Raw genomic sequence first — 27,936 nt, 5'->3', positions numbered from 1 at the left:
GTCACCAGGCTGAGCCAATGGGGGCGCAGGGAAGGCAGTTTCCTTTGTCCATTTCTGTGGGCGGGACTAGTCCTCCTGGCGGGTTTTGGGTACTAAGTTCGGCCTTAGGCGGTCAGGAGTTCCTGGTCACAGGGTCCCGTGGAGAAGGCAGGAGAGTGGTGCTCCCCGCCTCACAGCCCATGGTGGGAGCCTGCAGGGTGATCACAGCTCACACTTGGGATTGAAGCTCCGAGTCGCTACCTGGACCCATGCCAGGCCTCGGACAGGGACCGCTATTCCTTTAGCGGCTGCTTCTCCCGCTGCTCCCGCCCCGCTCGGCCCAAGGAGTGCAATGGCGGCTCCCCCGCCGAGGAGTTTCGCTGAGGTGAGTTCCTCTCCGCCCGGGTGCTGGCGCCTGTCACGTCCTCAGCTCAGTCCGCGTGGAGGACCGTGAGGAAGGCGGAGGGGAGAGAGGAGTGCTGTGGCTTCTGAGGACACAGCAGGTGCAGGGCAGAGAGGACAGGGGTGACTTGCATCTGAGGTTCCCCTGAGGGTGTGGGCTGTGAGGATTGGCGGACAGATCAGAGGCTGCAGGGAGGACGTCACAGACTCATTGGGGCTTTCCCGGCTGTGGGGTCCATCAGAGGCCTGGGGTGGTCCTGGACCCGGCTGGAAGACAAGCTCTCTACATGCCATGTGCGAAGTTCATGGGGGAGTCCAGCGAGACCCAGTGGCATTGGAGCAGGAAGGGGGCAGAGCTGAGGGAGTGAACCTGGGTCTGAAGATGGGAAGGGGTTAAAGATTACCCAGTGGTGTGCACATCTGGAGGAAGTGTGAGCTCATGGTCCCCGGGACCTGGTGTGGGGACTTAAAGGCGAATCATAAACCCAGGCTTGGCTTTGTCTTGGAGGCATGATCTAGGTCCGATAGGGACTCAATCCCAAGGAACGACAACAGCCTGTAATTATTAGAATCGAGAGTCTAGCCCAGGGGTGGGCAAACTTTTTGACTGGAGGGCCACAATGGGTTCTTAAACTGGACCGGAGGGCCGGAACAAAAGCATGGATGGAGTGTTTGTGTGAACTAATATAAATTCAAAGTAAACATCATTACATAAAAGGGTACGGTCTTTTTTTTTTATTTCAATAGTTTTATTCATTTCAAACATTTTAACAAGAAGAATGTAAACACTAATTATTATAATTTGAAACTTCAAAAAATGGAGGAATCATAGCACAATAACATACCTTATATTGAAGATGGCAAAGGCAAAATAAAATGCCTAACAAAGGAAATGTACAAAAGCCTTTCAAATTAAACTTAAATATAATAAAATCATTTAAAACTAAAACAAATAGAAAACAACAAAATGTGTAAACAGTAAATTAAACATTTTCTTTAGTGCAACTTCCAAATTATGCCCGGGACGGAGATGTAGATGGCAGTGTAGACTGGATTGAAAGGTTTTTGGTCTTTAAAACATCCACTTCAGTGGGAAGAGTGTTGTTGGTCTCCTTTTTAGCTAATGCTCTGATACTGTGCTCTCCAGGGGCGTGTCTCCCTACATCACCACGATAACGTGTGTACGCATTCCCAGGGTGATGTCCGGGGATGCGTCTGCGGGCATTACAAGGAGCCTCTGGAAGATGGAGAGGTTGTTCCTTCTACTGAATGGGGGATATAAATCCGCCCACTCAGAAGAAGGAGCTGCGGCCCTTTCCCCACGTTGCCATGTTAACACTGCTGCTGGTGAGGGAGCGGAGGGGAGAGCAAGAGAACCCTCCGCTCTTTCGGCTCTGCGGGCCGGATAGAACAGCCGAACGGATCCGGCCCGCGGGCCGTAGTTTGCCCACGGCTGGTCTAGAGCTTAAATGGCATTGCTTTCTACCCTCCCCTCCCCCGATACTTCCCACCCAACCCAGCTGCTCTGCTGAGGGCAATCCCAGTGAGTAATGGGACTGTGATGAGAGAGCAGCCTGCACTGGCATTAGGGCCTGGTGTCCACACTAACCGGGTGCCCTGGAGGAGGTTGAGGTGGGGAAGGTGTGTAAGGAGTGGGAGTGGGGGTTCTCAGAGAGACAGCTCTGGTTTCATTTGTCTCCATTCTGACAGGTTGGTGTGACCTTTGAGGACATTGCCCTGTACTTCTCCAGGGAGGAATGGGGCCTCCTTGATGAGGGTCAGAGACAGCTGTACCTGAATGTGATGCTGGAGAACTTTGAACTTGTATCCTCGCTGGGTAAGACCCTCACTCTCACCAGTGACCTGGACTTGGCTTTGCCATTTCCCAGGCCCCATCTCCCAGGGTGTGCTGTGTCCTCCCGTGTAGACTGTGGTTCTGCTTGATTTTCCAGGTTCCTGGGTAGTTGCTGTCCTGGGGAGGGTTGGTCTGTTTCCGCTGCTCCCTTCTTTCCTGAAGTCCCAATTCTCCCCGCTGTACTACGTTCACAGGGAAGGACTTGGGATTGGTAGTGTTGCAGGAAGCCTGAGGGATTCCACCTTGATCAGGGAGGAAAGCATTTTCTATATTCCTGGTGGTCATTTGTACATAGTTTTTGAAGATTTGTTTCCATATCCTTATTCTGGTTAATAACTGTATTTTTGGTTAAAGTCTTTTGACTTCCTTGTATATTTTATATATTAGTTGCTTATTACATACAGGAACACATATTGTTGCATGTGCTTAATTGCGCTTTGCAGATATTGCTCCCCACACCCACTTTTCTACAAAGTCCATGTTTTTGGCAACCCTGCCTTCAGCAGGTCTAGTGCCACCATGTGGGTAGCAAGCTCAGATGCTTGTTACTAGTGCTTAGCCATAAAGTATTGTTAATGAAGTTATATACAGTTTTCTTTTGAGACAGAGTCATTGCATTATTAGCCTGCAGTATAGTATTTTTTTATTATATTGTTGAAAGTATCCTATCTAATAAAAGAGTAATATGCAAATTAACCATTACTCCGCTACACCCACAAGCCACACCCCCCAGCCAATCAGGAGCAAATATGCAAATAAACCCAACCAAGATGGCTACGGCCACAAAGAGCAGGAGGGAGGCTTGGGTTTCCCCAGCAATGGAGGAAGCCAAGCTTTCCGCCTGCCCTTGCCGGCCTAGGCCTCCACTCAAGGCTACAAAGCTTCATGATAGAAAATACATGAAACCAAACAGAAATGGCGGCAGCCACGGAGCTGGAAAGAGCAGGAGGCTAGGGTTGTCCCGGTGATGGAGGAAGCCAAGGGTTCCGCACACCCTGGCCAGCCCAGGCCTCTGCTTAAGGCTACAAAGTTTCAATTGTAGAAGATAAATAAACCCCAGATCCCCGGGCCTCCGCTTGGGTCTCCAGGGGGCGTGGCCGGCCTGCAAACCACCACAGGCCCCTCGCCCAGGCCGCCATATGCCCTAAGAGAACACCCATCCTGATCCGGGACACCCTTCAGGGCAAACCAGCTGGCCCCCACCCGTGCACCAGTCCTCTATCCTATCTAATAAAATAGTGATATGCAGATTGACCATCACTCCAACACACAAGATGCTGCCCCCATGTGGTCAAAGATCCTGCCCCCATGTGGTCAATGATCCTGCCCCCATGTGGAGACATGATGGCCACCACAAGATGGCCTGCAGGGGAGTGCAGTTGGGAGGAACCAGGCCTGCAAGGGAGGGCAGTTGTGGGCGATCAGGCCAGCAGGGGAGGGCAGTTAGGGGTGACCAGGCCTGCAGGGGAGGGCAGTTAGGGGCAATCAGGCTGGCAGGGGAGCAGTTAGGCATCAGTCAGGCTGGCAGGGGAGTGGTTAGGGGGTGATCAGGCTGGAAGGCAGAAGCAGTTAGGGGCAATCAGGAAGGCAGGCAGGCAAGCAGTTGGGAGCCAGCAGTCCTGGATTGTGAGAGGGCAGTCAGACATCCCTAGAGGTGTTCCAGATTGGAGAGGGTGCAGGCTGGGCTGAGGGACACACACCCCCGTGCACGAATTTCGTGCACCGGGCCTCTAGTTATAAATAGGTGTACATATATCTTCTTTTTTCTGCTGTTGACCTTGCCCCAGCCACCCCTACCCCCTGGCACATGCCCTCTTTCCACCCCCCAACCCCCAGTGTCTTGTGTCCATTGTTTGTGCTTATATGCATGCATACAAGTCCTTCAGTTGATATCTTCCCCCCCTTCTCCCCAACACTTTCCAGTCTTCCCGCTGTAATTTGACAGGCTGTTCGAAGCTTCACTGCCTCTGTATCTATCTTTTTATTCATCAGGTTATAATGTTCTTTACTCTCCATAAATGAGTAAGATCATGTAGTATTTTTCTTTCATTGCCTGGCTTATGTCACTTAGCATAATGCTCTCCAGTTCCATCCATGCTGCTGCAAATGGTAAGAATTCCTTCTTTTTTATAGCAGTGTAGTATTCCATTGTATAAATGTACCCTAGTTTTCTAATCCACTCATCTGCTGATGGTCATTTAGGCTGTTTCTAAATCTTAGCTATGGTGAATTGTGCTGCTATGAACATAGGGGTGCATATATCCTTTCTGATTGGTGTTTCTAGTTTTTTGGGATATATTCCTAAAAGTGGGATCACTGGGTCAAATGGGAGTTCCATTTATACTGTTCTCCACAGTGGTTGCACCAGTCTGCATTCCCACCGGGAGTTCACGAGGGTTCCTTTTTCTCTGCATCCTTGCCAGCAAAAGCTTTTTATTTTGATGTAGTCCCATTTGTATATTTTTTCTTTAGTTTCCATTGCCCTAGGAGCGGTATTGGTGAAGAAATTGCTTTGGCATATGTCTGAGATTTCGCTGCCTGTGGATTTCTCTAGTGTTTTTATGGTTTCCCGTCTTATGTTTAAGTCCTTTATCCATTTTGAGTTTATTTTTGTGTATGGTGTTGGTGGTCTAGTTTCATTTTTTTGCATGTATCTGTCCAATTTTCCCAACACCATTTATTGAAGAGACTGTCTTGACTCCATTGTATGTTCATGCCTCCTTTGTCAAATATTAATTGAGCATAGTGGTTTGGGTTGATTTCTGGGTTCTCTATTCTATTCCCTTCGTCTATATGTCTGTTCTTGTGCCAGTACCAGGCTGTTTTGAGAACAGTGGCTTTGTAGTACAGCTTGAAATCTGGTATTGAAATCCCACCTACTTTGTTCTTCTTTCTCAGGATTGCTGCAGCTATTCGGGGTCTCTTTTTATTCCAGATGAATTTTTGGAGAGTTCTTTCTAGGTCTGTGAAATATGCCATTGGTATTTTAATGGGGATTGCATTGAATCTATAGATTGCTTGAGTAGTATGGACATTTTAATGATCTTGATTCTACCAATCCATGAACACGGTATGTTCTTCCATCTGTTTATGTCTTCCTCTATCTCTTTTTTCAGTGTCCTATAGTTTTCCCCGTATGTCTTTTACCTCCTTAGTTAAGTGTATTCCTAGGTATCTTAATTTTTTTGGTGCGATGGTAAATGGGATTGCTTTTTTAGTCTCTCTTTCTGTAAGTTCACTATTAGTGTATAGAAATGCCATAGATTTCTTGGTGTTAATTTTGTATCCTGCTCCATTGCCGAATTCATTTATTAAGTCTAATAATTTTTTGATGGAGTCTTTAGGGTTTTTTATGTACAATATCCTGTCATGTGCAAATAAGGACAGTTTTACTTCTTCTTTTCCAATTTGGATGCCTTTTATTTCTTCTTCTTGTCTGATCGCAAAGGCTAGTACTTCTAGTACTATGTCGAATAGGAGTGGTGAGAGTGGGCTTCCCTGTCTTGTTCCTGTTCTTAGGGGAAATAGTTTTAGTTTTTGCCCATTGAGTATGATGTTGGCTGTGGGCTTGTCATATATGGCTTTTATTATGTTGAGGTATGATCCTTCTATTCCCACTTTGCTGAGAGTTTTTATCAAGAAAGGGTGTTGGAGCCCTGACTAGTTTGGCTCAGTGGATAGAGCGTCAGCCTTTGGAACTAAAGGGTCCCAGGTTCAATTCCCGTCAAGGGCATGTACCTTGCTTGTGAGTACATCCTCAGTGGGGGATGTGCAGGAGGCAGCTGATCGATGTTTCTAACTCTCTATCCCTCTCCATTCCTCTATGTAAAAAAATCAATATAATATATATATTAAAAAAAGAAAGGGGGTTGGGTTATGCCAAATGCTTTTTCTGCATCAATTGATATGACTATGTGATTTTTATCTTTCATCTAGAGGCCCTGTGCACGAAATTCGTTCACAGTGGGGGGGTGTCACTCAGCCCAGCCAGTACCCTTTCCACTCTGGGACCTCTCGAGGGCAGTCGGACAACCCTCTCACAATCCAGGTCTGCTGGCTCCCAACCCCTCGCCTGCTTGCCTGCCAGATTGCCCCTTACTGCTTCTGCCTGCTAGCCTGATCCACCCTAACCACTCCCCTGCCAGCCTGATTGATGACTAACTGCTCCCCTGCAGGCCTGGTTGCCCCTAACGGCCCTCCCCTGCTGGCCTGGTCGCTCCCAACTGCCCTCCCCTTCAGACATGGTCCCCCCAACTGCCCTCCTCTGTAGGCCTGGGTCCCCCCCAACTGCCCTCCCCTGCAGGCCTGGTCAACCCCAACTGCCCTCCTCTGCTGGCCCGGTCACTCCTAACTGCCCTCCCCTGCAGGCCTGATTGCCCCCAACTCCCCTCCCTTGCAGGCCTGGCCCTCCCAACTGTCCTCCCCTGCTGGCCTGATCACCCACAACTGCCCTCCCCTGCTGGCCATCTTGTGGTGGCCATCTTGTTTCCACATGCGGGCAGCCATCTTGTGTGTTGGAGTGACGGTCAATTTGCATATTACTGTTTTATTAGATAGGATTTGTTTATGTGATGTATCACGTTTATTGATTTGTGGATATTGAACCATCCTTGCATCCCCAGGATAAATCCAACTTGGCATGGTGTATGATCTTTCTGATGTCCTGCTGGATCTGATTTGCTAGAATTTTGTTGAGGATTTTGGCATCTATGTTCATGAGGGATATTGGCCTGTAATTCTCTTTCATTGTGGTGTCTTTATCTGGTTTTGGTATTAGGGCGATGCTGGCTTCATAGAAGGAGCTTGGAAGTGTTCCTTCCTCTTGAATTTTTTGGAATAGTCTGAGGAGGATAGGTTTTAGTTCTTCCTTGAATGTTTGGTAAAACTCCCCTGTGAAGCCGTCTGGCCCCGGGCTTTTGTTTGCTGAAAGCTTTTTGATGACTGCTTCACTTTCTTCCATAGTTATTGGCCTATTGAGATGTTTAGATTCTTCCTGATTGAGTTTTGGAAGGTTGTATTTTTCTAGGAATAAGTCCATTTCCTCCAGGTTGTCCAGTTTATTGGAATAGAGTTGTTCATAGTGTTTTTTAACAATCCTTTGTATTTCGGTGGGGTCTGTTGTTATTTCTCCTCTTTCATTTCTGATTTTGTTTATTTGGGTCCTCTCTCTTTGCTTCTTGGTGAGCCTGGCTAGAGGTTCATCAATCTTGTTTATCCTTTCAAAGAACCTGCTCTTGGTTTTGTTGACCTTTTGTATTGTTTTTTGGTCTCTCTGTCATTTATCTTTCCTCTGATCTTTATTATTTCCTTCCTTCTGCTTACACTGGCCTTTTCTTGTTGCTCTCTTTCTAACTCTTTGAGGTGTAGGGTTAGGTAATTTATTACCATTGTTTCTTGTTTTTTGCAGTAGGCTTGTAGAGCTATGAACTTCCCACTCAAGACTGCTTTTGCTGTGTCCCTTAGATTTTGGATTGTTGTGTTTTCATTGTCGTTTTGATTTGCATCTTTTGGATGATTAGTGACTTTGTGCATGTTTTCATATGTCACTCTGCCTTCTGTGTGACCTCTTTCGAAAAGTGTCTATTTAGGTCCTTTGCCCATTTTTCGATTGGATCGTTTATCTTCCTTTTGTTAAGTTTTATGAGTTCTCTATACATTTTCCAGAAACATCATTGGCATATATGTTCTCCAATGCAGTGGGCTTTCTTGTTGTTTTGTTGATGGTTTCTTTTGCTGTGCCAAAGCTTTTTATTTTGATGTCGTCCATTTGTTTATTTTCTCCCTAGTCTCCATTGCCCTAGAAACTGTGACTGTAAAGATATTGCTACGACTGGGAGAACATATTTGCAAATGGTATCACTGATAAAGGTTTAATTTCCAACATCTACAGGCAGCTTATACAACTTAATAAAAGGAAGATAAATGATCCAATAAAAAAATGGGCAACGGACCTAAATAGAAGCTTTTCGAAAGAAGACAGAAGGAAGGCCAAGAGACGCATGAAAACATGCTCAAAGTCACTAATTATCCGAGAGATGCAAATCAAAACAACAATGCGATACCATCTCACACCTGTCAGAATGGCTATCATCAACAAATCAACAAACGACAAGTGTTGGCGAGGATGCGGAGAAAAAGGAACCCTCGTGCACTGCTGGTGGGAATGCAGACTGGTGCAGCCACTGTGGAGAACAGTATGGAGTTTCCTCAAAAAACTGAAAATGGAACTCCCATTTGACCCAGTAATCCCACTCCTAGGAATATATCCTAAGAAACCAGAAACACCAATCAGAAAGGATATATGCACCCCTATGTTCATAGCAGCACAATTTACAATAGCTAAGATTTGGAAACAGCCTAGGTGCCCATCAGCAGATGACTGGATCAGAAAACTATGGTACATCTACACAATGGAATACTATGCTGCCGTAAAAAAGAAGGAATTACTACCATTTGTAGGCACTTGGATGGAATTAGAGAACATTATGCTAAGTGAAATATGCCAGTCAATGAAAGAAAAATACCACATGATCCCACTCATTTGGGGATAATGAAAAACATTATAAACTGATGAACAAAAAGATAGTTACAGAGGCAGTAAAGCATCAAACAGACTGTCAAATTACAGTGGTAAGGTTAGGGAGAGGTGGGGGAAATAAGAGATCAACAGAAGGACTTATATGCATGTATATAAGAGTAACCAACGGATGCAAAACATTGGGGGGTGAGGGCATGTATGGGAGTGGGGTGGGGGTGGGGGGCAATGGTAAGATATGTACACATATAATACCTTAATAAAAATTTGAAAAAAAAAAAAAAAAAAAGATATTGCTACGACATATGCATGGTATTTTACTGCCTATAGAGTCTTGTAGGATTTTTATGGTTTCCTGTCTTACATTTAAATCCTTTAGCCATTTTGAGTTTGTTTTTGTGTATGGTGTAAGTTGGTGATCTAGTTTAATTTTTTTTGCAGGTATCTGACCAAATTTCCCAACACCATTTTTCAAAGAGACTGTCTTGATTCCATTGTATCCTCCTGACTTCTTTGTCAAATATTAATTGAGAATAATGGCTTGGGATGATTTCTGGGGTCTCTATTCTGTTGCATTGTTTTGAATGTCTATTGTTGTGTCAGTACCAGGCATTTTTATAATATAGCTTGGTATCTGTTATTGTGATCCCTCCAACTTTGTTACTTTGTTCTTCTTTCTCAATATTGTTGCGGCTATTGGAGGTTTTTGTTTTTTTTCCCCTCCATATGAATTTTTGGAGAGTTTGTTCTAGGCCTTTGAAATATGCCCTTGGTGTCTTAATGGGTATTGCATTTAATCTATAGATTGCTTTGGGTAGTGTGGACATTTTAATGAAGTTGATTCTAATAATGCATGAACATTGTATATTCTTCCATTTGTTTATATCTTCTTCTATCTCTTTTTTCAACTTCCTGTAGTTTTCTGAGTACAGGTCTTTTACCTCCTTAGTTAAATTTATTCCTAGGTGTCCTAATTTTTTTGTTGCAGTGGTAGATCGGATTGTTTCTTTGTTTGTTTCTCTTTCTTTGAGTTCATTATTAATGTATAAAAAAAAGCCATTGCTTTCTGGGTGTTAATTTTGTATCCTGCTACATTGCTGAATGCATTTATTATATTTAGTAGTTTTTTGATGGAGTTTTTAGGGTTTTCTTTGTACAATATCATGTCATCTGCGAATAATGACAGTTTTACTTCTTCTTTTCCAATTTGGATGCCTTTCATTTCTTCTTGTCTGATCGCTATGACTAGCACTTCCAGTATTATATCAACCAGGAGAGGTGAAAATGCGCATCCCTGTCATGTTCCTGTGAGTAGGGAAAACGGTTTTAGTTAGTGCCCATTGAGTATGATGTTGGCTGTAAGTTTGTCATATAAGGCTTTTTTTATTTTGAGGTATGATTCCTGTACTCCCCACTTTGCTGAGAGTTTTTATCAAGAAAGGGTGTTGGATTTTGTCAAATGCTTTTTTCTGCATCGATTGATATGACTATGTGATTTTCGTCCTTCAGTTTGTTTACTTGATGCATCATGTTTATTGTTTTGCGGATATTGTACCGGCATTTCATCCCCGGAATACATCCACTTGGTCATGTTGTATGATCTTCCTAATGTAATGCTGGATCCGATGTGCTAGAATTTTGTTGAGACTTTTAGCATCTATGGGGGTCACTGCAACGACAGTGGGAGAGCTGAAGAGTAGGAAACACCCCTGTGGAGCAGAACTTACTTTAGTGGGGCTTTGGTGGTCAGTGAGTCTGCCCCTTGAGTTTGTCGCTTATGGATGTGAAGAGTTGTGAGCCGGTATGGTATGACACTGCGTACACTGGCTCTTGGGTCTCCAGGGAGGTGTAAAGTCCGCCTCTGCCTGGAGCCACCAAGCTGGATCTACAGAGAGATCTGCAGATTCTCATCTTTGTATCAGGTTTAGAAGAGTCCCGATGAGGCCCAGCTGTGAATCAAGGAAGGCTCGTGCTGGGTGTCGTGTCTCAGGCCTTTTATTGACAGGTTGGGGGCTCCCTGACCCAACTGCAATTTGTTTGACAGGTTTCAGCCTGAGCAAGGGCAGGCCATGCATACACAAAAGCTGCTGCACACAGCTTGGGTGGGGTTGTAAATTGGATGGGGTGAGGTCTCAGGGAATCACCAGGGCGGAGCAAACTGAAATGGTTGTCAGTCAGACCTGTGACATGGGATGTCCCGGCATAGGTATAATGACCTCTGCGAGCACCTCCGTCTGGGAGAAAGCCGCCCTCGAGTTCCTTCCCCCATGCCAGTCAGTCCACTTTCTTCTCCTATGTGTCTTGACCCGTCCCTCCTCCCCCTTAGGCTCGCCTGGCCCGGGAGGACAGAGGAAGCGGGAGCTTATAATTTCAGTTCATGGTGCTGGCATTGTAATAGGAGTAGCTGGGTCTCCTACGGCCTCGGTGTCACTCAGCCCCAGTCCACACTGGTTTTTACAGCCCGTAGTTCTTACTGCCCTAGGGACTTTCTTTCCCAGCTCTGGGACCCTGGGCTGGGCGTCTGCTGTGTGACTGGGACCCCTTGCTCTTCCAGGTGACCTTGGCAGAGACGACCTCCCTCCCAGAAAATAACGTGGCCCAAATGAGTACAGAACCAGCACCTTCCATGCCTCTGTACCACCTACCAGTCTCAGTGTGCTGTCTTCTTTACTTCTCTAGTCGTAAGACTTCCATTCAACCAGTTTTCCAGCGGTTCTGGCTGATGGTTGTTCTGCATTTTAGTTGTAATTTTGATGTGGTTGTGGGAGGCAGACAGTATAGGCTTTTGCCTACACAGCCATCTTGGATCTACTCTCTTGTAACTTTTCTGAATTTAGTTCTTTATTCTTCTTTTATCTTTACCTGAATAGTGAGAATGTTTTCTATTGATTTTTTTTTTCTTAGTGAGAGAGAGAAAGGGAGAGGCAGAGAGAGAGAGAAACATCAATTGGTTGCCTCCCACATGTGCTCCCACTAAGAGCGGGGATTGAACCTGAAACGCACGTACCTGCCCCTTACTGGGGGTCGGACCTATGACCTTTCAGTGTATAGGCAGGCACTCTCAGCACTGAGCGACACGGCCAGGGCTATTTATTTATTCTTTAAATTATATATTTCTTTATTTTTAAAATATACTGTGTTGATTTCAGAAAGGAAGAGAAGGAGAGAAATAGAAACATGAATAATGAGAGAGAGTCATTGACCAGCTGTTTTCTGCACACCCCCCACTGGAGATTGGGCTGGCAATCTGTGCATGTCCTCTGACAAGGAATGGTATAGTGATCTCCTAGGTCATGGGTCGATGCTCAATCACTGACCTGTACTGGGCAGCCTTTATTTATTGATTTTAGAGACAGGAAGGGGGACAGAAAGAGAGGGAAACATTGATCTGCTGTTCTACCCATCTAAGCATTTATTGGCTGTCCCCTACATGTGCCCTGATGGGGGATCAAACCCACAACCGTGGTGCATCAGGAGCACACACTCAACAAGATCAGTTACCTGGCCAGGGCTCTGAATTTGTTTATTAATTTCCGAAGCTCATATGGGATCTTGACAAATTTCTCTATGGAGGGTCATGTCGTCTCCTAACATCAACATCTCTTATGATGCTTTGTGGTTCACAGTGTCAGGTGTAATGTCTTACCTTTCATTTCTTTGAGGCTTGTTTTTCTTTGTTTTTGTTTTTTGCTTAGTCTAGCTCAAGGTTTGCCAATTTTTTTTTATTTTTTAGAAAAGTACCTGTTAGGTATTCTTTTATTTTGTCTGATCTCCGTTTTATTAATACTTGTTCAAATTTTTATTGTTCCGTTCCTTTTCTACCTTTGGGTTTACTTTCTTGTTTTGTTTCCAGATTCCTGAGATGGCAGGTTAGGTTTTTTGAGATCTTTTTTCATAATGTAGGCATTTATCCCTATATAATTTCCTCTTACAGTTGCATTTTCTGAATTTTATACCTGATTTTTGATAGGTTGTATTTACTTTGTCTCTAGACTTTTTTGAGTTCTCTTTTGTGTTGGGCTACCTTGAAATTCTTATTTATTCATTATTGGTTTCAGATAGAGAGGAAGAGAGATGAGGAGACAGAGAGAGAGAGAGGGAGAGAGAGAGAGAGAGAGAGAGAGAGAGAGAGAGAAACATCAGTGTGAGGGAGAAACATCAATCGGCTGCCTTCTACACACAAACTAACTGGAAATGGAACCCACATACTGACATGTGCCTTGACTGGGAATTGAATCCTCGACCCTTAGGTACATTGGACAATGCTCCAACCAACTGAGCCACACTGGACAAGGCATTCGGTGTTTTTTATTTTTTAAAATATATTTTACTGATATTTTTAAAGAGAGGAAGAGCGAGCGTTACAGACTTAGAAACATCGATAAGAGAGAAACATCCATCAGCTGCCTCCTGCATACCTCCTTCTGGGAATGTGCCCACAACCAAGGTACATGCCCTTTATTGGAATCGAACCTGGGACCCTTCAGTCCACAGGCCAAGGTTCTATCCACTGAGTCAAACTGGTCAGGGCCATTCTGTGGTTTTTAAACACAAAAATTTCCAGTATTTTTTGAAGAATAGGCCACTAGGGTCAATGATAGCAGAAGCACAGTGGCTGCTGGAGGTAACTCTGACCCTTGTTTTTGACTGTAGGTGTCTTCAAATATCTTTGTTCACCCAGTCTTTTCCAGTCATTCCTTCTGTACAGTTCTCCTTTGTGTATGTAATACTGTTTGTCTTTTTTTTTTTTTTTTTTTTTTTTAAATATATTTTATTGATTTTTTACAGGAAGGGTGAGGGATAGAGAGCTAGAAACACCGATGAGAGAGAAACATCAATCAACTGCCTCCTGCACACCTCCCACCAGGGACGTGCCCGCAACCAAGGTACATGCCCCTGACCGAATCGAACCCGGGACCCCTCAGTCCGCAGGCCGACGCTCCATCCACTGAGCCAAACCGGTCAGGGCAATACTGTTTGTCTTCATGGTACTTTTATTCCCATTTCCTATGGGATTTTTGTTCATGGATAGCTGTCTACTTACACTGGGATGGGGGAAGATGCTCATATCTCTGATCCTGCCATCTTGCTGATGTCACTCCATAGGTTTTGTCTGTGACCTCATTTGTCCTTTGTTGTTCTACCACAGTGTTGACCATCCAACTTTTCTGCTTTTCTTTGAAGATGTGCATCATTTATCCCATGCAATGACTCAAATGGGATTTGTGGGAAAGAATCATTTGTGCATCACAGAAAAAACACAACTTTATGAATGACACAGTGGACCCACAGAAGGTCTTGCCTTGGTGAAGAAGGGTCATTGGGGAGGAATTCACGGCTGGCCTTTGTTACATTCACAGCTAGAAATGCCGTGTTTTCTTACAGTGTCCCAATCCTCACCCACTTATGCTTGTTTGTGCTTATTGTTGATACTTTGCCTACTACTCAGTTCTAATAGTGCTCATTTCTACTCGGATTCCCAGCAAACGGATAACCTTAACCCCTCTGGACTTTGCACCTCTGCCTCTTTCAAAGGTCTCTCTTAACTGCAACCAACATTGGTCCATGCCTGCAGCACCTTGGAATGCACTCGTATAATTATATTGACGTTGAACTTCATGTGCTCTAATGAAATTAATTTTTATGGCTTTGAACACCTTTAAATTATTCTACACAGACACACATGGCCAGCATGTAAGGTTCTAAAGGAAGCCCTTTGTGCAGGAACAATGAGTAGAGCCTTCCTCTCTTCTTTGTATCCCATCCTGTGCTTCTGTCCCTCTCTTGGTGAGATTTTCCTCATCGCCTGACCTTTGGGGCCACATTATGTAGAACAGCCATTTCCTCAGAGTTTTCTTCACTTGTCTTAACAATCTTTCTATGGATTCAGGTCTATTCAGGACAAATAAACATTCGTGGTGAAGATAATCTGTTTTTATCAGGTCAACATGTGCTTCACCTTCGTTTCCTTTTGTTCAGGTTGCTGCTGTGGAGCAGAGAATGTGGAGGCTCTGGCTGAGCAGAAGGTTTCTGTAAGAGTGTCACAGGCAAGGAATCCCAAGGTAGCCTTGTCTTCCCAGAAGAGCCACCCCTGTGAGAGTTGTGGGCTCGTCTTGGGAAACATTATACACATGATGGAGCTGCAGGGAGCACAACACAGACAGATGTTGCTGAGATGTGGGGCATGTGCAAAACGGTTTTACTTCAGTGCAAAATTTCACCAACAGCATGTGAGAGAGAAGACTTTCAATACAGGTGTGGGAAGGAACTCACTTGCAAACAGCTGCAATTTCAATGTGTCCCAGAATCATTTCCCATGCGGGGAGGTTGGGCAGGGTGTCCTTACCGGGTCAGGACATCTCCCCCTAAAGGCTACTCAGACGAGGCACATTCCAAATGCTGTTTCGACATGTGGGATGACGTTTCAAAGGAGAAAAAATTATTACACCAGAAAAGCATGTAAGGAAGACATTAGTTGCACCCACACATTTATTCAGGAAACAGATATCTATGTTAGAAGTTGGTGTTTTGTGTGCTCTGAATGTGGAAAAAATGTTACCAAATTTTCTAGCTTTCATCATCAACAGAGAGGTCACACTGGAGAAAGGCTTTATCAGTGCAGTGAATATGGGAAAGCTTTTAGCAGTAGTAACAGCCTAGGTGATCAGGAAGGTTTGCAAACCGGAGAAAGGCCTTATGAGCGCAATGAATGTGGAAAAGCTTTTACCAGTAGCAGTGCCCTCCATTATGATCAGAGAGTTCACACAGGAGAAAGGCCTTTTGAGTACAATGAGTGTGGGATATCTTTTACCAATAGCATTAACCTTCATTGTCATCAGAGGGTTCGCACTGGAGAAAAGCCTTTTAAATGTAGTGAGTGTGGGAAAGCTTACAGCAGTAGCACTAAAGTTTGTCGTTGTCTGAGAGTGCACACTGGAGAAAGGCCCTATCACTTCAGTGAATGTGGGCAGTCTTTTATCACTACCAGTGACCTTCGTTGTCATCAAAGAATTCACACTGGAGAAAGGCCTTATAAATGCAGTGAATGTGGAAAATCTTTTAAAACTATCTCTCACCTTCATTATCATCACAGAGTTCATACAGGAGAAAAGCCTTATAAATGCAGTGAATGTGGAAAGTCTTTTACAAGGAGAACTAGTCTCCAATATCATCAGAGAGTTCACACAGGAGAAAAGCCTTATCAATGTGGTAAATGTGGGAAAACTTTTACAAGTACCAATGGCCTCCAATATCATCAGAGAGTTCACACTGGAGAAAACCCTTTTCAATGCAGTGAATGTGGGAAATCCTTTAAAACTCAGACCCACCTTCGTAGACATCAGAGAGTTCATACAGGAGAAAAGGCTTATAAATGCAGTGAATGTGGGAAATCATTTACCACTAAAACCAACCTTCGTAGTCATCAGAGAGTTCATACAGGAGAAAAGCCGTACAAATGCAGTGAATGTGGAGAATCTTTTACCTGGAACACTACCCTTGGTTTTCATCAGAGAGTTCACACTGGAGAAAAGCCTTATAAATGCAGTGAATGTGGGAAATCTTTTACCTTGAGAGCTGCTCTCTGTCGTCATCAGAGAGTTCACACAGGAGAAAAACCTCATAAATGCAGTGAATGTGACAGATCTTTTACCTGGAGTGCTGACCTTCGTCGTCATCAGAGACTTCATACAGGAGAAAAACCTTATAAATGCAGTGAATGTGGAAAGTCATTTGTAACTAGCCCTGGTCTCCAATATCATCACAGAGTTCACACAGGAGAAAAGCCTTATAAATGCAGTGAATGTGGGAAATCTTTTACCTGCAGCACTAACCTTCGTAATCATCAGAGAGTTCACACTGGAGAACAGCGTTATAAATGCAGTGAATGTGGGAAACCTTTTAAAAGTAGCAATGGTCTTCAATATCATCAGAGGTCACACTGGAGAAAGCCGTTATGAGTGCAATTAATGTGAAATAGCTCTCATTCCAAGTTGTAAATTAGCTCTGCACAAAAGAGTCCAAATGTGAAAAATTTCTTTTTTTTTTAATTATATTTTATTGATTTTTTACAGAGAGGAAGGAAGAGGGATAGAGAGTTAGAAACATTGATGAGAGAGAAACATCGATCAGCTGCCTCCTGCACACCTCCTACTGGGGATGTGCCCGCAACCAAGTTACGTGCCCTTGACCGGAATCGAACCTGGGACCTTTCAGTCTGCAGGCCGACGCTCTATCCACTGAGCCAAACCGGTTTTGGCATGAAAAATTTCTTAGATGTGTAGGAAATGTAATTTCTTAGTTAGGATTTAACAGTTGTAAGAAAATATGTGAAGTCTCAGTAGTCTGAATTATATCTCATACATTTATTCACCTACATCATGTAACGTCCTCGCAACTATTTTTGCTGTTCTGTTTGTTTGTTTTTATGTTGGAACCATATGTACCTATGTTGCACTTTCCAACATACCGAGATGTCTTGCCAGGTGTATGTCACTGCGTATTTCTGTTGCTAAATGTATTTCACCTGAACCACCTATAAGGTTCCTACACATGGCCTCAATCACCATCCTCATGTACCCCCGGAAGCTAACTCTGTTGTCTTAATTTGTTGAAGAAAATTAGGAATAAGGGAAGGTAGGGGAGGGTGGGGGTAAGGGGGAAAGATCAAACAAAGGACTTGTATGCATGCATATAAGCCTAACCAGTGGACACAGACAACAGCGGGGTGAGGGCATGAGTGGGGGGGGGGCGGTTTGGGAAGGTAATGGGATGAGGACAAATATGTAATACCTTAACCAATAAAGAAATTAAAATGCAAAAAAAAAAAATCAGGAATACGTGAGCCCTTAGTTCTTACTTGTTTCCCTGTTATGAGTTGCCACATAGGACTGATTACTATTGGCCCCAGTAAACAATGTTGCAGAAGAACTGCCATTTTCAGGGACACACTTTGACTAGATGTAATGATGAGTTTATGGAGTGCCTAAGTCACCAATGGGAGAACTGCCAGTCTCAGGTCTCTTTGGTTTGTAACATAATGAAGCCTTTTTCCTAAGTCTTCTTTAATCTTGGGTGTTCTATTGACTCTATGGGTTAGTTTATAAAGAGATCTGTACTCTCCGAGCATGATGAGATGAAAGACTTTTTTTAAAATATATTTTTTTAAATTGATTTTTTTACAGAGAGGAAGGGAGAGGGAGAGTTAGAAACATCGATGGGAAAGAAACATCGATCAGCTGCCTCCTGCACACCTCCCACTGGGGATGTGCCAGCAACCAAGGTACATGCCCTTGATCGGAATCGGACCTGGGACCCTTGAGTCCGCAGGCCGACGCTCTATCCACTGAGCCAAACCGGTCAGGGCGAGGTGAAAAACTTTTATGCAGTCTCAAACATTTTTGCCCTTGGAGGAAGACTATGGTGCAGAAATTAGCTCAGCAGTCTTTTCCAAATTTACATTGCTGCCCATAATTTTCCTAGGAAACACTGTGGACTCTCTAGTCCTCAAGTGAAGATGGATACTTTGAGACAGAGATCACTCCAAAGGGGGTAGCTGTGACAATCTCTAGTATGTCTTCTAGAAGCGTGAATTTTTTCTTGTTTTTAAGGGATGCTAAGACATTTGGAGGGAACCTCCTGCCCAGGTCTTGCAGAGGACTGTGTGCCCTAATGCCTTCAATTCCATGGGTGATGGTCACTGGTTGGGGGACCATCACAGTGAGGGGAACCCCTTTCACTGCAGAAACACTGACCTAATTGTTGTGGGACCAGAGTGCAGCCCTTTAGATGGAATGGTCTTCATCTAAACCTGCACCCAGATATTTTTTTGAGGAAAATACTCCAGGAGCGGTGTGCACACACATCTGAGGGACTCCAGGCATGTTTATCTTCTGTGGAGCGGTCATTGTCATTGATCATAATCAAGAGGTTTTGTGGGTTCCTGTATCTTCTCAGATGTTCCCATCAGAGCCATGGGTGCTCTGGCAGCAAACACAGGAGAACAAAGGGTGTCTTTTGTCCAGGGTTGTGGTTTTTATGATGACTCAGTCAGCATTCTAGTTGGTTTGGGTGAAAGTCCTTCATTGTTTGTTGCATTTTCTGTCACTGAGATGAGACTCTCTCCCAGAGGGCATAAGAATGTGGATTGAATATAGCATTACCAAAACTGTTGTTCAAAATAGGTGAACATACATTTCTTTTATCTTGAACCATTTTTTTAACAGCTGTAATGAGTAAATTGCATGTGTTAAGTATAGTGTTTTATAAATCTTGACATGTGCCTGAAACTGAAACCATCTTTACACTCATAATGCTGACCATATCTGTCACTGTGTAGTTGCTTCATGACCTCATTTAATCTGTCCCTGTTCTTCACAGCTTTACTTGCAACCATGGATTTACATTCCATTTTATTAAAGAACTTTGCTTTTTCTAAGTATTTTTCTGCTTTAATTTATATTTCATAAGTTCTTAGAGATTTATTAAAGATATATTAGTAACTCATTTCTTTTTTTTGCTACATATTCTTTTTGTTGTTGTTAATCCTCACCCAAGGATATTTTTCCATTGATTATTTTGGAGAGGGAAAGACAGATAGAAACATTGATGGGAGAGAAACACATCGATTGGTTGCCTCCTGCATGAGCCGTGACCAGGGCCCTGGCTGGGAAGGAGTCTTCAACCAACTTACATGCCTTTGATTGGGGTCAAACCTGGGACCCTTTGGTCTGCAGGCCTATGCTCTATCCAGAGCCAAATTAGCTGGATATTCTTATCTTTAAATACATCACCATCGTGTTGTGCATTTTAATAAATATTTGGTTATTTCTAATAAAGCTGGTAGAAACATTCCTGTATAATTCTTTATATGGATATAAGTGTTATTTCCATTTGTCAAAAATTCAGGCTATAATCTGAGTTTTGGGGTAGATTAATGTTTAAATTTAGGTTAGCAAATTGTGATCTAAATAGAAGGTACCAGCAGGGTTGAGGTTACTAAGTACTTGGGCATCATCTCGTGAGCACAGGGCTGTGGATTTGATATCCGGTAGGGATATGTGCCGGGGATGTGGGCTAGATCCACAGAAGTGGATGTACAGGAGGTGGCTGGCCGATATGCCACTCTTCCATCAACGTTTCTCTCCCTCTTCCTTCTCTCTCTACAAATTAGTAAAGTATCCTTTAAAAATAAAATATAAAGCTTAACTGATTGTACTTTTTATTTTATATTTTAAAATAAATCTTTAGCCCTGGCCGGTGTGGCTCAGTGGATAGAGTGTCGGCCTGCGGACTGAAGGGTCCCGGGTTCGATTCCGGTCAAGGGCATGTACCTTGGTTGCGGGCACATCCCCAGTGGGGGGCATGCAGGAGGCAGCTGATGGATGTTTCTCTCCCATCGATGTTTCTAACTCTCTCTCCCTCTCCCTTCCTCTCTGTAAAAAAATCAATAAAATATATATTTAAAAAATAAATAAATAAATCTTTATTACTCAGATTATTACAGTTGTTCCTCTTCCCCCCCCCCCTTCCCCTATAGCTCCCCTCTACCTGGTTCCCACCTCGCCCCATGCTCTTATGCTCTCCACCTCCCCACCCCTTCTGACCTCGTCCATAGGTGTAAGATTTTTTTTTTAAATATATTTTATTGATTTTTTACAGAGAGGAAGGAAGAGGGATAGAGAGTCAGAAACATTGATGAGAGAGAAACATCGATCAGCCGCCTCCTGCACACCTCCCACTGGGGATGTGCCCGCAACCAAGCTACGTGCCCTTGACCGGAATCGAACCCGGGACCCCTGAGTCCGCAGGCCGATGCTCTATCCACCGAGCCAAACCGGTTTTGGCAATAGGTGTAAGATTTTTGTCCAATCTCTTCCCGCACCCACCACACCCCCTCCCTCCTGAGAATTGTCAGTCCACTCCCTTTCTATGCCCCTGATTCTATTATATTCACCAGTTTATTCTGTTCATCAGATTTTTTATTCACTTGATTTTTAGTTTCACTTGGTATTTGTTGTCACTTTGTTCATAATTTTTATCTTTACCTTTTTTTCTTCTTCTTCCTCTTCTTAAAGAATACCCTTCAGCATTTCATATAATACTGGTTTGGTGGTGATGAACTCCTTTAGCTTTTTCTTATCTGTGAAGCTCTTTATCTGACCTTCAATTCTGAATGATAACTTTGCTGGGTAGAGTAATCTTGGTTGTAGTTTCTTGCTATTCATCACTTTGAATATTTCTTGCCACTCCCTTCTGGCCTGCATAGTTTCTGTTGAGAAATCAGCTGACAGTCATATGGGTGCTCCCTTTAGGTAACTAACTGTTTTTCTCTTGCTGCTTTTAAGATTTTCTCTTTGTCTTTTGCCCTTGGCATTTTAATTATGATGTGGCTTGGTGTGGTCCTCTTTGGATTCCTCTTGTTTGGGGTTCTCTGCACTTCTGGACTTATAAGTCTATTTCTTTCACCAGGTAGGGAAAGTTTTCTGTCATTATTTCTTCAAATAGATTTCCAATATTTTGCTCTCTCTCTTCTTCTGGCACCCCAAAAATTCGGATGTTGGTACGCTTGAAGTTGTCCCAGAGGCTCCTTACACTATCTTCACATTTTTGGATTCTTTTTTCTTTTTGCTTCTTCGTATTTTCAAATCTTTGACTTGATTCTTAGGAACCTCTCATCTGCTGTTGGATTTCTGTATATTATTCTTTATTTCAGTCAGTGTATGCTTAATTTCTATTTGGTCCTTTTTCATATCCTCAAGTGACTCACTAAATTTGTCGGAGTTTTCTAGGAGATTCTTGAGTAACCTTATAACCATGGTTTTGAACTCTATATCCAGTCATTTGCTTCCCTCCATTTCTTTCATTTGTGACCTGTTTCTTTGTCTCCGCATTTTCACTGCTTCCCTGAGTTGATAGAGTGGCTTGTGTGCTAGGTGTCCTATAGGGCCCAGTGGCTCAACCTCCCCAGTTACCTGAGGTGGACACTCTTGAACCCCTTTGTGGGCTGTGTGCACAGTCTTGTTGTAGTTAATCCTTGATTGTTTTTGGTATCACTGGGAGGAATTGACCTGCAGGCCAATTGGCTGTGAGGACCAGCTGTGTCTATAGTGGGAGGCTGCTGTGCTGGAGGCACCCTTATGGGGCAAGACTTGCTTCAGTGGGGCTTTGGTGCTCACTGAGTCTGCCTCTTGAGTGTGTCGCCCATGGATGTGAAGAGTTTTAATCTGGTTTGGTCTCACACTGATTACTGGGTACCCTGGCTCTTGGATCTGCAAGGAGGTGCAAAGTCAGCCACTGCCTGAGGCCACCCAGCAGGAGCTACAGAGAGATCTGCAGATTCCTCTTCCTTGTTTGGGGTTTGGTGGTGCCCAGATGAGGCCCAGCTGTGACACAATGCAGGCTGCTGCGGCCAGGCCTTAGGCCTCCTTTTGGAAGCTTTGGCGCTTTCTGTCCCAGCTGCAGTTGGTTAGATTTTGGGTTGCAAGAGGCCAGGCCGTTAATATGCTGAAGCTGCCGCGCACCATTTAGTTGGCGTTGTAGATTGGATGGGGCAGGGTCTCAGGGAAACACCACAGCGGAGCTAAAAGCAATGGCTGCCAGTCAGCCCTGCCCCTGAGAGGTTCCCCGGCGTTCGCAACCCGTGGCTGTGCAGGAACAATGATCGCTGGGAGCCCCTCTGAGAGCAAGCCGCCCTGGCGTTCCAGCCTGATGCCAGACAGCCCGGTTTCTCCCCGGATGAGTCTGGGTCCCCAGAGTCTGACCCAGAACTGGAGTTCAGAGCTTGTATCCCCCTCCCGATTGGAAATAGCAACAGCGCACCCAGTTGCCAGCCCGTTGGGCACCCGTGTCTCCGCACCTCCACTCCGCCCTCCTGCGGCACCTCCTCTCAATCTCAATGCACTTTTTTTCCTTTTTGTATAACTTCCACTCCGCCAGCTTTCCTGTGGTTCTGGATGATACCTGTCTTGTTCTTTAGTTGCAGTTTTGATGTGGTTGTGAGAGGCAGCAAGCACAGGTGTTTACCGAGGCCGCCATCTTGGTGGTTCTCTCCTGATTGTCCTTTTTTTTTTTGCATTTTTCTAGCAGTGTATGAAGGATTCATTCTCCATATCCTAGAGAATAGTTTATTTTGTCAATCATTATTATTTTTTTAATATATTTTATTGATATTTTACAGAGAGGAAGGGAGAGGGATAGAGAGCTAGAAACATCGATGAGAGAGAAACACCGATCAGCTGCCTCCTGCACACCCCCCACTGGGGATGTGCCCGCAACCAAGGTACATGCCCTTGACCGGAATCGAACCCGGGACCCTTCAGTCCGCAGGCTGACGCTCTATCCACTGAGCCAAACCGGTTTCGGCTGTCAATCATTATTTACTTAAACTTTTTTTTTTTGTAAGTTTAATAGGCTCCCTCACTGTTTGATTGTATTTTTTCTACAAATTTATGGTTGAGTCTTTTCTCAGATGTATATTTGCGGTGTCTGTATCTTTGTTAAAACCGCTGCTTATATGTTCTGCCTAATACGCTATGAGTTTTGGCAATTTTCTTTAACAAAAAGACAATGGAATAACAAAGATGGATGTTGGAATTTCATTCATTTTGTGCCTTTTTTTTGATTTAAGGAATGAATTATTTTGGATTGGAATAATGTGTTTTAGTATTTTATACCTTTAAAATATATGTATTTTTAGAGATTTTTAAAAGGTGAAAGATTTATGTGATCTGAAGAGAAACCAGAGGATGAGAGATTTTTAAAATATTTTTTTATTGATTTCAGAGAGGAAGGAAGACGGAGAGATAGAAACATCCATGGAGAGAGAGAAGCATTGGTAGGCTACTTCCTAACACGGCTACTGGGAATGGAGCCCTCAACCCAGGAATGTGCCCTGACCAGAAATCCACTGAGGGATCTTTTTTGCTGTGTTGATGCTTTAACCACTGAGCCACACCAGCTTGTAATTCTTTAGTTTTTAAATGCTATGCAGAATACAGGGAACACAGTTAATTTTAACCCCCACTACTAACATTCTCCACCACCTTCAGAAGAGCAACCTTAAGAAACATCCTCAGGACAGGAACCCTTCACTTCCCCAGGGCCAACACTCACCTTTGTTTTAAGGGCTTTTGAGAAAGAACTGGGGCCTTTCTGAACCCGCTGACCCACCTGCAGGGAGGCAGTACTGTGGGCACTAAGGTCTCAGTGTTGGGCATCCAACCTGGAATCTCCAGGAGACTCACTACAGCTCCCTGCATCTCAGTTGGCTAAATGTGACATGAAGGTGATGACGGGGCTTATCCATGACTCTAAGAATCAATAAAAGTGATGAACTTAGTACTTGCCTGTGCCAGGATTCCAGGGTTTGCTTTTTGAGCATTTTCTTTTAATTCTCAAAAAACCCTGGGAAGTCTAAACTAATATCGAACTGTGGGAACATCCTTGATTACAGAAATGAAGAAGATTTTCCAAAATTACTTAACGAACAATGCCAGGGCTGACTGCAGACCCCGAGTGACGGGTGAATGATTACTCTGACACACGTTTATGTAGCAGAGAGGGCTAAGGGACTGCTTGTCTATAGGAGCCAAACAGCCCCATTCGCCTGCTTCTGTAGGTTTTTCTTGTAACAGCTTGAACTAAAATTAACTATTAGAGACTATCAGGAGGGTAAGCATCCTTGAGAAGACCCATGCGTCTGCAGTGTCCTGTAAGCAAAGACATCTCAAGACTAAACATAGAGATTCTAGTAAACCCCCCGGGGGCTCTCATGTACACAGACTTGCTTCCTCACATCTCCCCCTATTTTGTTTTGCTGGATGTAGAAGACATAGGGAGGCGGCGAACTTTCTGTTTGGAATGTCAGGGTCCTCAAATCGTATTTACTTCTCAAGTTGCATTTTTGTAGACTATAAGAAAAACAAAAAGAGCCCTAACTGGTTTGGCTCAGTGGATGGAGTATCAGCCTGTGGACTAACGGGTCCCAGGTTCGATTCCGGTCAAGGGCATGTAACTTGATTGTGGGCACATCCCCAGTGGAGGGTGTGCAAGAGGCAGCTGATTAATGTTTCTCTCTCACTGATGTTTCTAACTCTCTATCCCTCTCCCCTCCTCTCTGTAAAAAATCAATAAAATATTTTTTTTAAAAAAGAAAGAAAAACAAAAAGAATTATAATGACACAAGGGGTAGTCCCATTAAGAAGACAAGGTGCTTGCCAGCATTAGATCCTGCCTTCTAGCAAGTGTAGGGAACAGGTTTATAATGAGGAAGAGCCTGGGGTGAGGAATGTAGCTACATGCAGGCCTGGAGGTTTGTAGACGTGAGCTATTATTATTAGTCACCAGGCAGTGAGACCACGTTGATGAGATAATGTTTTGACTTCCAGTGAGTTGGTCTGACACTGCTTTTGGGTTCTGCTTGCTGCATTCACAGCTGTGTCACCTCCCTCATTACTTCACTCAGGCCTAGAAAACTCTAAGAAAAAATTAACCCTCTATTCACACATGAGAAACTTAACCCTTTATTCACATAAGTATATGTGTTCTAATATTTAAAATAATTATTTTTTAGATTAATTCAAGTGATCTATAAGGTATATTATTCAGTACACTTACAATTTTCTTTTAAGATTTCTCTTTATAACCCTTTTATGACTAATTAGTTAGAATTAAATGTCAGTTCTACAACGGTTCCTTCATTGCCAGCTTCAAAGCAGTTGGAGTGGTGAGAAGTACGTCTCAGGGCCCATCTCTCCTCCGGTCCTTGCTCTGCTCATGTCTGTCTAACTGCCTACGATATCCCCCTCAAGGATCTTGGCTCTGAATTCTTTTCAGGGAAAGGGGACGCCAAATTTTTTCTGAAACTGCTTCCTGCTGACAAGGGGTTGCAGGTTTCTCTTGGAGCCAAGAGGTCCTTGTTCTCTGTCAGAGGGACGAAGAGGCCTGGGCATAGGAGGAGTCGGCAATGGTGCCTAGAGGTGGTATTCCCCAGGTGAAGTAGGGCTTGTAACCTGGTGGAGACACAGTGTACTGTGAAACTTAGTGTGATTGGGCAAAAGTGAGAATAGTAACAATTTTGACAAATGGACTGGTGGAAGGAAAAATATTTCAGTTCTAATAATTTCCTGTTGAAACACAATTTCCCTAAAATTACCCTTATTCTTATTGAAGAGTCAAATTAAGACCAATTTATTTACTGAATTAAGTCTAGTGACCATTTGTTCTGATTGTATGAACATAACAAGAATAACAGTTGATCTTATAGCATATATATATATATATATATATATATATATATATATATACACTTCCTGGAATTTCATGAGAAAGATTACTCCCAGGGGTGATGGAGAATGATAGTAGTGCAGGTTAAATATAAAAGTGTTCACTGCATTGTGAATAGCATTTAAAAACTTAAAAAATCCCAGCTGGTGGGCTCAGTGGGTAAGCATCGCTTCATCCCCAAAGAGGTCCCCTATTTGATTTCTGGTCAGAGCATGTGCCTGTATTGTGGGGTCCATTCCTAGTTGCAGCGTGCAGGAGGTAGCCAGCCCATCAATGATTCTCTCTCCTCATTGATGTATGTGTGTGTGTATATATATATATATATATATATATATATATATATATATATACATATTTTAAATATATATTTTATTAATTTTTTACAGAGAGGAAGGGAGAGGGAGAAAGAGTAAGAAACACCGATGAGAGAGAGAAACATCAATCAGCTGCCTCCCGCACACCCCCCACTGGGGATGTCCCCGCAACCAAGGTACATGCCCTTGACCAGAATTGTACCCGGGACCCTTGAGTCCGCAGGCCGACGCTCTATCCACTGAGCCAAACCGGCCAGGGCTTTTTTATATATTTTTATTGATTTCAGAAAGGAAGGGAGAGGGAGAGAGAGATAGAAACATCAATGATGAGAGAGAATCATTGATTGGTTGCCTCCTTCATACCCTCTACTGGGGATCAAGCCCGCAACCCAGGCATATGCCCTTGACTAGAATCGAACCTGGGACCCTTCACTCCACAGGCCAACTCTCTATCCATTGAGCCAAAGCAGCTAGGGCTCATTAATGTTTTTGTCTTCTTCCTCTCCCTTCTCTGAAATCAATAAAAAAATATTTTAAAAATCTCTAAAAATATTACTCCTCTGGAGCAGCGGGAAGCGGAGAAGCCCTGAGGGGCGATCAGGCCCGGCAGTCACTGCTCACACCTGCTGATGGTGCGGTGCTCAGCAATCGGAGACCTTTTTCTTGTCCTTACAAATACCTCCACCACATTTAGAACCTAAGGCTTTAGTGACCTGAAGAGTGAGTACTTCTAGGAGACCAAATAAAGGGACACCAGCAAGACTGGGGGCATTGTGTTCAGGAGGGCATCAGCAATGGGTGTCGAAGTAAATAAAACACTGAGTGAAATTTCTCCTCAAGCCACAGGTTCTAACTCCTCAGTATGGACAAAAATGATGGCCCATAGTAAACCTAGCAAGCTGAGGGAGCCTGGCATTGGCATGGCTTGGTGAATCTTACAAACTCACAGGCCAAAAGTCACCATGTCGGATTGTTTCAAGGTAAAACTGTCTAAGTAAAAAAGAACTGAGTCACAGCTTAGTCATGTCCTTGCCTTGTTTTTTTTTGTTTGTTTGTTTGTTTTGTTGTGTTTTTTTTTTTGTGTGTGTGTGTGTGTGTGCGTGTGTTGCAAAGGTAAATCTTTACCTTATTGATCCTGTCTATTGTCTTTTTGCATCTAGGATAACATACCTTTGGATTTTCAGGGAAATGTCTTTTTTTACATAATCCTAAGGGCACAGTCTCCCAACGCAGAAGACCACAGAGCCCCAATTATTACTGTTATTGTGTTAAATACTAAGTGTTAACTATTTGATAACATTTAAAAAGAAGTTTGTGTATTTTTTCACTTTGTATCCAATCCCAGAGATTTCCCTCTTTAGTCTCCCACTCCCTAATTTATCACCAGTGAATGTCATGTAAGCCCCTTACATCGTCTCCTTTGAGTCTGTGTATAAAAAACGTGCAAAACTGCCATAATCTGGAGCATTACTCAATGTGTTGTTATTCTGCATCCTGACATTTGTCGCCGGATTGGGTCAAATAAAATTAGAAAAATTCTCCTCAAGTTTGGCCATTTCTTGCTTCCA

The 27,936-nt window shown here is 43.6% G+C and overlaps 1 protein-coding gene across 1 annotated transcript; it reads left to right on the top strand.

The window, feature by feature from the left end:
• Nucleotides 1–106: 106 nt before the first annotated feature.
• Nucleotides 107–27,913, top strand: LOC308235538 (zinc finger protein interacting with ribonucleoprotein K-like). The gene is made up of 4 exons (XM_080644443.1): nt 107–364; nt 2,092–2,218; nt 27,209–27,348; nt 27,529–27,913. Exons 1-3 carry the CDS (start codon nt 332–334, stop codon nt 27,298–27,300), a joined length of 252 nt encoding a protein of 83 aa, XP_080500569.1. The 5' UTR covers nt 107–331; the 3' UTR covers nt 27,301–27,348; nt 27,529–27,913.
• Nucleotides 27,914–27,936: the final 23 nt, after the last annotated feature.

This window comes from Plecotus auritus (genome assembly GCF_963455305.1).
Source record: "Plecotus auritus genome assembly, chromosome: 10".
NCBI lineage: Eukaryota > Metazoa > Chordata > Mammalia > Chiroptera > Vespertilionidae > Plecotus > Plecotus auritus.
Note: the sequence above shows the minus strand (reverse complement) of the source record. Positions and strands in the feature narration are given on the sequence as shown.

Coding starts and splice junctions, on each gene's coding strand:
- LOC308235538 (XM_080644443.1), top strand. CDS start 332: ATGGCGGCTCCCCCGCCGAGGAGTTTCGCTGAG. Junction 365..2,091: donor CGCCGAGGAGTTTCGCTGAG/GTGAGTTCCTCT, acceptor CCATTCTGACAG/GTTGGTGTGACCTTTGAGGA. Junction 2,219..27,208: donor TGAACTTGTATCCTCGCTGG/GTAAGACCCTCA, acceptor TTTCTCCTCAAG/CCACAGGTTCTAACTCCTCA.